Below are 10,328 nucleotides of genomic sequence, written 5' to 3'. Positions count from 1 at the left end.
GTTCGTAAAAAAAGCGGTTAGTCGGATGCGGTTAACCACTAATCGCTAGGCGGTTAACTGCCTAGCGGTTAGTAAAATGTACTAACCACTTAAGCGGTTAGTGGTTTTAGTCACTAACTGCTAACTGCAACCGCATGATCACCCATATGGGATATAGTTCTAGCATATACCCTATTATTCTTTTCTTTTAGTTTGCAAATTTGGTCAAATCAGTTGATGGTAACTTAAATGTGCACAAATTTTTTTATTAAATCAAGTATTATTACAATTATTTTGTACTAATTTAATAATTTATTAAATTAAGTATTATTATAATTATGTTGCACAAATTTTTACATTTTATAATTAATAGTGAAAACTTCTTATTTAAATAATGGGGTATGATGATAAAAATCTAAATATACTTTTTTTTTTCTTCCTTTCTTTCCCCTCATTAATCAAACAAGGGATTATAAGTTTCCTATATCCACCCATTCCTTTCCTCAAAACCTTGCAAACATAGTGTTAGTGGTGAAAAAATAACCCAGAAAGAATCATTTTTCTTTCCCTATTACAAATCACCAGTGGCTGTGAGAAAAGAGTAGCCCTAATCAAATATGACTTTGTTTTTCTATGTGGAGATAACCCTCAAAAGAATGTGGTGAATCAGAGAGTATTGGCACCAAATATATACCCCTTTCTTTTGGAGTGCTATTTAATAAAGAAAAAAGTCTTCAAATCAGGCTTGCATGGTAACTGTTTAAATTTATTTCTGTTTTCAAATTCACAAAAATAAAAAATAAATAAATAAATAAATAACAGAGCAAAAATGCTCTACCAAGCATGTTCTCCGACGCTCTTTTCTGGGAATTGTTCCTGAAAGAACTGTTTTCAAACAACATCAAGTGTTATCTGAAACAGTTTTTTGTTTTCAATTTAGAAAAACTAAAGACATAAAAAGCAAATCTGTTCTAATTTTTCTCTTTGCTACATGAACTATTTTCAGAAAACCCAACCAATCACCAAAGAAAGAGAACACACATCTCTGACAAATTACTTAAGCACAAATAAGGAATAAGCTGTTAATTGAACCATATGAAGAATGCACAACACATAAATTGGTTAAGAACAAATGAAAAAGAGGAATAACCCCAAACAAAAATAAATGACCTGCATTATGATCAAAGTTAAGTCGCACATCATCGAAGATGAACAAGAAATTTCAATTGCTTTGCTTCTATTTGACGTCTTTGTTATTATTCATCTGTGGTTTAAAACCCATGGCATAATATCAATTTAGATTCATGGCTTAGGGGTGGTGGCTGGATCTTAGACCTTCAAGACGCCGGCTTGGGTCTATTGGATCTTATTTTGGGTCTATCAATTTCTAAGAGAAGCCCTACTACCACTCAAAACGAAAACTTCAAAACACTAATTCATTAGATAAACTCACCCCTATTTCTCTCAAATTTCTAGCAACACATGAAGGGAAACAGGAGAGGGGGATGGGTTAAAACCGGAGAGCGAGAGCTAGGGAGAGAGTGGAGCTTATCTTGAGCAGCTGAGAGAGAATGGCGGAGGCAAGCTTCGCGCTAGAGAGAGAGAGAGAGAGAGAGAGAGAGAAGCGGGAGATGATGAAATAAAGGTGGGAAAGAAAATAAAAGGAAGGAAGGTTTCGGAAAAGAGCGGGGGGAAGAGAAATACTAAAAAACAAACAAATGCATTTGTCAACAGTGCACCGCTCACAAATGGAGAAAAATTGCATTTTACATTTTTTTACATAATCGGATGGAGGGGGTTTTTATAGATTTGGTTAGCCATCTTAAGATAAAAAGGGAAGAACAACTAAGCCTTTGTGGATGCTCTTAGAACTTGTTAGCTTTTAGTTCTAGTGTTGTTTTGAAGGAGTTTTGATCATACTTGAAATGATCTAAATCTGTAACTATTTTCATTTCAATTCCATAAACATTCAATCCATTTACATCTCCATTCTACAATTCATCCAATTATAACAATTTTCCACCCATTTTTTCTTACAAATCAGTCCTAAAACCCTAGGTCAGTAACAGACTTGTTACAGCTGTGTGTTTGGCTATTTACTGTGATCTTACTTCTATCAACTTTTACCAGTAGCATTTTTTTTAAAGTTTTTTTATCATGAATTATTTATTTATTTTTTAATGAGTCGAGGGATTTATTGGAATCTCAATCATAGATTGAATGGACACTGAAAAAATAAAAATAATCCAAAACAGTAAGCTCGGTAAAAGGGCATCCATTTCTCTGCTTTCCTAAAATTAACAATTTGGTAAGTTGAAAGAAATGTCTGTAACCAAAGTGGTTATAGAATTGAAAACAAGTCATGGCGGTACAACTAAGCAGCCCACAATTTACGTTTCTAAATATTGGGGAAGCAATAAGTTGCGTGTCAGTACTTAAATATATACCATATATAGGTTATTAGAATATGAAATATGCTTCCCTTGTAACCCTTTCCTCATTTTAATAGGATAAAAATAAAAATAAAAAACAAAAATTGCATGTGAAATAACTGCTTCCTCCCTTGTTTTAATATTTAAGGAATTAAATTGTTGAACTCCAAATTCAAACTGAACAACTTTTGATGAAATTAGAAGCCTTTTCATAACACTAGGTAATCTTTCAAACCAATTCAGCCGGGGTATACAATGTTGATACCCACAGCTTCCTTTAATATTCCTTACAATAAAAGAATGAGAATGTTTATTTGGTTTTCATGCAATTGACGAGTACCTCTACAAATTTCTTGTACATGTGCCGCTTCAAGTACATTCTCTGTACCTTCTTTCTTCCTTCCTTCCCCATTTGCTCCCTTGCCAAAGGGTTTTTGAGCAAAAACCCGAGATTTTCAGCAAGGGCATGAGTTCCCGGGCGCCCTACAGGATGAAGGAGACCTGTTACATTGTGGTCGACAATCTCTTTTGTGCCCCCAGCGTCTGTTCCAAGCACCTGCTCCATAAGATGAAATGAAATGTTGTTAAGACCTGTTTGTTGGACTCATACTCCTGTGAGGAGCAGAGAAAGATGCCTTTGGGACTCTCATAGGGCATTTGGCAGTGTGAATTTTTGTAGATCAAAAGTGCGATTTTAAATCCAATCGTATTGGGAGTGTTTTTCAAAAATTGTAATTTGAAAACATAAAAAGTTAGCGTTTTCAAATCGCAGGCAATAGAGTGTGTTTTTTAAAACACACGATTTTAAAGGCCTGCTGCTTTAAAAACTAAACTGCAATTTTACTAAATGCTTAATTGCATTTTTAAAAATCACGTTTTGAAATCGCAAACTCAGACAGACCCTAACCTGTAACATGGGTTCCCAAGCATGCTTAACTAACGCCCCCACTATATGGGAGTAGCTTATCTTTCACCAAAGTTCCCAAGATCCTATCAATGATTTTACGTCTTTCTAAAATAATTCTATTTTCATCCACCAGCATCTAATGCATCTGCAGTCTCCACATAATGTTGATCACAACTAGTCAACTACCAAGATAAGATGACAAGTCACCACCAATAAGAATCAACTTCTCATTGGGACTGCAGGATGTCCATTGAAAACCCAGACCAAGCAGTGAATAAAATTTACTCCTTGTAAAATGTCTGAAGAGGCAATTCAGAGTCTAAATCATATAAGGACATGCAGAAGCATACACGCCGACAGATGTCCACATACACGATGCTGCCATGCAAAAAAAAAAAAAACAAAAAAGAAGTTGAAAAGTTGAACAACACTGACTATCGTATTGTCAACAGACATGTGACATGGTAAAAGACACTTTATAAGCAAATACTGCAAATAATCCGGGTCAGAAACATTACAAATTGTTCTGATGCTAAGATTCTCATGTAAAGCAGTTCATGTGCAGAAAAGTTACAGCAATTAATCATTCGTAGATGATTCAAATTTTATCACTGAAGGTGCATGTTAAGGACATGTAAAGAGCTTTGACTCTTTTGATTAATGACACCAAGTTTTAATGGAGTTGGGATATATGATTATAGGCCTCATGCCACTAGCACAATAATGATGGAGGCTAGGATGGCACGTCTAAATTCTAAAAGCAAAGATAAACTAGCAGGACAAGAAATAACATCATCTTAGCAGGCCTCAATAAGGAAGAAAAATCAAGTTGTTTCTCATACCGGAAGACCAAATGCCATTGCTTCGATTGTCACTCTCCCAAATGTTTCTCCCAATCCCTGTACACAATTATTCATATTAGCTTGTGCTTTATATTCAACGTCTGGTAATAGGATTAAGAAGCATGAATCAATAAATTTATTTTGAATCCAGTGAAATGGGAGCTACATATATCAGCAATAGGTCAGATCTTAGATATTTTTATTTGGTAAAGATCAGTACCACGTAAGTTTTTCATCACATATATTCTAACACACACATTACTACGGAAATCACCAAGCAGTACTCAAGTTTAGCCAAAACTCTTCTCGAAAATAATGCAAATAAATCTTTAAGTAAAATCCAACGATTCTTCATAAGCAGGGGATCTATCCCAGAGTTAATATTTTGATGTAAACTCAATAACATCAATTGAAACATAAGAACAGGCACAAAAATAAAGCTTTCTTTAAATATATCTAGAACCAACAGCACTTTTCTATTGACTGGAATTACTAAAAGGCCATGAAGATGGATCACCTGGGAATTTATGACGTAAACATCTGCCGCAGAGTAAAGTGAGGCTACACGTGTAGTTGCTGGAGTCCAGAGCACTGACCTTGACAAGTTTGAATGCTGGGATAAAAATCTTAAAAGTCCTTTGACATAAGGCACCTTATTGCTCTTAGATCCAACAGAGCCTATAAGAATTTTAAGCGTCTGTTCCTGTGTTCCTCCAATAACAGACAACATTTTCCTTATTCCTTGAGAAACATAAAAGCTCACAGCATCTGTGTCATTTGAAGGACTATGTAACCGCAAGGCTTTCCACTTGGATAACTTCAACCCGATAAAGGACTCATTTGAAGCAGGCAATTCATTTGAGGACATGCCAACATTATTCAAATTTTGAAGCAGCGCTCTTAAATGATGTTTTTTAGCCATGTTAGATTGGTCTTGGGCTATATTCACTGGATTTTTTATCTTAGAATTATTGTCCAAAGGTTTTTGTTCAATCATCAAGCGTGCTGATTCAAGAAGTAAGAACTGGCCTTTTCCAGGGTTTATACTACTCAGAGACAATACAAGCATATCATTGTCCATCAACCCCATCTCCTTTCTGATTGAATCTCTTAACAACTGCCTTTTTTCTCGCATCTTCTCAGTGCTGAAAGATGGAGTATTCAGTGAACAAGAAATGCCAGCTACAAAAGCTAGTTCATCATTAACAGCAAGTGGAACAAGTGCAGGCTGAGATCTCAGCTTAATATTTTCTTCTTCACACCAGTTTAGCCACTGTCTAGACTGTGATTCAGAGAGAAATATCAGCATTTTCACTCGGTTAAGGACAACCTTTGCCCGATCAAAGTACTCTCGCCGGTTTTCCATTATCCACCAACCAACTTGACTGGCACCAGCTGGAAAACGAGCAATATATTGTTCTGAAACAAACAAATAAATAAATAAATAATATTGATTGTTTTACGGCCAGAATGTGAGGTACATGCAAAAGAAGCTAATACTTCTCCAAAAAAACCATTCACTTGAGATTACCAACCACCATAGGAACTAAGATGACTGTCTTTAGCTGAAAGCAAGATAAAAATAAACCACAACAAAAACAACGCAATATGAAATAGAACCAAGTAATCCAAATCAGGTGTTTAGGAATAGATAACCGAAAGGAGATAGAATTAATGCAATCTCATTCTTAAGCTCAACCACTGTACACATAATCATTTATGTTAGACAAGAGAAAAAAGAAGCAAGTACTCCTACAACAAACAAAAAAATTCTATATAAGAAGAGTGTTTATACTAATTTGGAAAGCTTGTACCAGATGATTATGTTGGATCGGGGCAGCTTGGGAGGAAGTTGGCAAGGAGACACAAATGTAGATGTTTGCATCTGTACCACGCGATAAAGCAACCTAACCATAACTTTTGCAACGTACGGAAGTTTTCTAATCCATGATCATTTCTACAGATAATATGCAGTATAAACTGTCTAGGTTGTTGAAAAGGCCAGAGGCGTAAAGATAATGTGACTTTTAAGTTGCAAAGAAGACTAGTTGACTTTAACCTTAACTCCTCTTCCTTTATTTTTTTTCCTTTGAAATCCAAAGTAGAGCAATGTTATTATGTCACTATTATCATATTTAATTTGTGATAAATGTATCAATAGTTTACATGGTGCAGGACTGACCTGACCTTACGCACATCAGGGTATGATTATAGTTTCAAAACCTTAAATAAAAAAGTATAATCTGCATTTCCAGAGACACAAAGAGCATGAATACTCCTTTAAGTGTTAAGCATAACAAATCTGCACCTCAAAAGGCTCAGAAGAGAACTGAAAAAACTAAATCCAGAAGAAGCAAAAGATATAATGTTGGATATCATTAAAAATGAATTAATTACCATATCCTGCATACGATTAGCAGAGAGAAAAAAATAAAAATAAAACTTTGGTGGTAATAGAAAGATCCATATAAATATCTGTGTGCAGGTGTGTGTAATTGATGAATCAAAATGATGCACACTTAGTTTCTCACCTTCAAAGTTTTCTATTTCAGCATAAGCAATAACAACAAATTTTACATACTATACAATCAAATGATGCTCACCAATCCATGATGCACAAACCGCCGATCCAGCAATGACAAGATCTGCCTTCATGGCTGTTTTGAAGCTGAGGTCAGCTCTGTCATCAAGCACCTTGATTCTTCTCTTAGTTAGCTCTGACATCAGCCCACCCTTTTTGCTAAGAACTACAGCAGAAACTGTAGCTCCGCAACTCAAAAGCTCTGTTGCCAATTCCATCATTGAAATTGGAGCCCCAGTCATTGATAGTTCATGGAATACCAAAACAAATCTCCTAGACCAAACAAGGCGTGAAAAGTCTCCCTTCCTGTCACAGGTTCCAGAACGCTTCTCAGGACTCCATTCCAAAATTCTATCCTCCGTCGAGCCAAATGGACCAACAAGCAACCCATAAGAAGCATTTTTCTTAGGAATTTCTGGTTCCTGATCCTCCAAGTCATGGCTTTCAACCTGCACCGAAGTCTTCTTCCTACCATGTACTTTACCACGCAAACTACGTGCTCTTTTATTTCTCTTCCTTGACTTTACATTTCTATTAGATGAAATGCCATTCCCTTTTTTGGCCAAAACTGCATCTATAATTTTTTTTGATGAATCCAAAACTGCATCTATACTATCTCCAGCCTGACTCTCAGTAGTCTCATTATTGGATGCCAGGATATCATCTACGGCAGTCAAATCCCTTCGCAGATTCTGCTCAGTATCTGAGTTCTCATTTCTCGGTTTACTTCCAAAACCCATAAATGCTTTGTTGTTATCACCATGAGCCCACCTAGACTGAACATAAAACCCAAGATACGCCCAAAGAGTAATCAATAGCAACCAATACACCAACCGATTACTTCGAAACCATTGTATACCACCTCCACCACTTCTACCTTCTCTTCGCGGAGTTCGGCTTGTGTTCAATCTACGAAACGAAGAAGCCCGAGGAGTCGACCTTCCTGACAATGTGGACTTAACACTGCCACTTGATTTAAAGGATGACTGTCTAAAATCCCCTCTGTTGCTGCTTTCCTCCATTGGTTTCTTGGACTATATTACTTCACTAAAAAGATTGAACCACATTGTTTCAATAGTATCGATTACTCAACATAAGCAGAACTGCAGAAGACCTCTTAGGGAAATTGAATCAGGCTTATTTACACCAAGGTGCTTCATAAGCACGTCAGTTTGAACTCTTTGAGCACTGATTCCAACATTAATCAAGAAAACAGAAGTCTCATTTTCTTTGTGGAATAAAAAGAAGAACAAAAACCATAAACCTTTACTTGGATACTGAGAAAAGAAATTCAATATGATTCATTTAAAAACAAAAGGAATTTAATTTGTGTGCCTTTTTAACTCTTTTTTTTTTGGCCTAGAGTACGGTTAACCTCGATTCAACTAAGCCAACAAGCAGTATTGGATTTTTCCCACTCCTTTCTTCTTAAAATTTTAAATGCTTCAAAGACTAAGATTCACAACTATTATTGCTTTAACTTTCTTGCATTTTCTCAGTAATCAAACAGAGCCTAAACTAGCCAAAAATTGCATTAAATGTGAAGGAATGTAAGGCCTTTGTCACTTAGTATCTGAAGCTACATAAGTAGACAACACCATCAAAACAGTGACCATTCTCTTGACTGCTGAGAAAACGAAAGAAAACGACAGCTATGAACTTCCAATCCTCTCAGGTCTTAAAATAGTGATAATGATAATGAATTATAATTTCAGTCTGTTTTCTTTTCCTGAATTCTCTCAGCCGCCAAACAGTGCGCAAATCCACAAAGAAAGACACCGCTTAGTCAGTTAGTGATTAAAGCCAAAAACTATTGACGATTCCAAAACAAGAAAGTGAGAGATCTTTCCAAAAATTAGGATTCTTCACATTCAGTTATCAATGCGATATCTTGCAGCTGAGAGAGCTTTACCAAAAAAAAAAAAAAAAAAAGAAAGAAAAAAGCTTACACGGATCGATTCAGGCTTTGAAGCTGGACGTTCAAGATCTGAGCCAAAGGTTCTTAAATGTTTTGCTCTGAGCTTATTTATACAAGAGTGGGTTGCTCTGAGCTTCTAGAATTCTATTAAGAGTAAGACTTTTAGAGAGAGAGAGAGAGAGAGAGAGTTAGATAAGAAAGAAGTCTGAATAGACTGAATTTCAAAGGGAAATGATCGCACGCTCCGACGCTCGAGTTGACCCGTGTGTTCAGGTTTTGGAAGGAAGGTGAAGGGGAGGGAGTAGTGATACTATACAACGCTGCTTCACCAGATTATATGAGTCTTCGTTTTACTTCCGTTGAATTTACTGTACGTGTGGCTCGTTCCATAACCAGGACTAGTAATTTACTGTACGTGTGGTTCAATTGATCCTGACTGTTGGATTGATTCAAAGACTTCAGAGTTCCTCATCGATCTATTGCGCCCACCGTTATAGGATTTTTTCCATTCCATTGCATCTTATTGTTTATCATACTACCAGCAGTTTCTTTTTAATTAATGAACAAAATTACTTTTTTTTTTTAATTTTTTTTTTATTAAAAAAACAAACCGACATAGACAATTAAATGTTAGTTTGAAGGGACTATGTGCATATTTCAAAAAAAAAAAAAAAAAAAAATTGAAGGCCGATGGACACTACTACATCAACTTAGTGAAATGAGAGTGAGATGATAGTGTAACATTACTATCTAGTTATTTTGGTGCAAAAACGGGACAATGGAACGAGTAATGCCACATATTTAACTCATTTCTGTCGTCTCACTAGATAGATGTGCTAATACACATCGGCTCTTGAATCAATCTTCATTAAAAAAGAAAAACTAAATTAAGAGCTAATAAGCACTATCACATTATCATAGTGAATTATAAGTTGAGTATTTAGAATTACTTTAATCCAACTCCAATGATAGATTTGAGAGGCATTGCAAAAGTAAAAACATTGAGGTGAATATTACAAATAAGGTAGTAGATAGAGTCGATGTAATTTCTCCCAAATTGTTATGAAATGCAAAGAAGCTTAATTAATTAATAAGTTCATCAAAAATTACAAGAGGATTTAACTAGGATATAAGAGCAGAGGTCAAGGATAAACTTCTCAACGAGTTGTTGACTTAGAAAAGGTTAAAATATTCTTAATTGCTAGTTCGATTATGTTAATAGAGTGGTTATATAAAGGCCCCTACTTGAAAGTTGAAACCTGAAACCTTATCTATTCGTTTTATCAATAACTAGCACACAATTTGCGTTATGAGCGAGATTCTTCATTATAATTTAATTTTAAAATTTAAACATATCTATATCTTACTTTTCATGTGAAAAAATTTATCAGTCTTCTTTTAATGAAAAGACATACAAAATATTATACACCAGTACATTATTGAACATACACTTTTTTTTGAAGTGTACTAAATATGTACTTAATCACACAATCACACACAGATGAATTAAAACATAAGACCATTGAATTTAGTTTAATTTATATAAACTAAAATATGGTAAAATCTTTGTTCCCATCAAAGTAGTTTAAAATGAAAAGAAGTATAAAGAGATAAAAATAAAAAAATAAAAAAAAAATAAAAAAATAGTATGAATAAAACTTTGATTTTG

At 35.0% G+C, this 10,328-nt stretch overlaps 1 protein-coding gene across 4 annotated transcripts; it reads right to left on the bottom strand.

Annotated features, from left to right (window-relative positions):
• Positions 1 to 2,597: 2,597 nt before the first annotated feature.
• On the bottom strand, positions 2,598 to 8,900 carry LOC132186831 (uncharacterized). 4 transcript variants are annotated; one of them, XM_059600921.1, is made up of 5 exons: positions 8,691 to 8,900; positions 6,764 to 7,969; positions 4,678 to 5,579; positions 4,161 to 4,217; positions 2,598 to 2,967 (listed from the first exon to the last, which is right to left on the bottom strand). In XM_059600921.1, exons 2-5 carry the CDS (start codon positions 7,761 to 7,763, stop codon positions 2,722 to 2,724), a joined length of 2,205 nt encoding a protein of 734 aa, XP_059456904.1. In that variant the 5' UTR covers positions 7,764 to 7,969; positions 8,691 to 8,900; the 3' UTR covers positions 2,598 to 2,721. The 4 variants fall into 4 exon arrangements, with proteins under 4 accessions (XP_059456904.1, XP_059456905.1, XP_059456906.1 ...); XM_059600922.1 differs by having other exon boundaries at positions 6,764 to 7,929; XM_059600923.1 differs by having other exon boundaries at positions 6,764 to 7,788.
• Between the last annotated feature and the right edge of the window lie 1,428 nt (positions 8,901 to 10,328).

This window comes from Corylus avellana, chromosome ca7 (genome assembly GCF_901000735.1).
Source record: "Corylus avellana chromosome ca7, CavTom2PMs-1.0".
NCBI lineage: Eukaryota > Viridiplantae > Streptophyta > Magnoliopsida > Fagales > Betulaceae > Corylus > Corylus avellana.
Note: the sequence above shows the minus strand (reverse complement) of the source record. Positions and strands in the feature narration are given on the sequence as shown.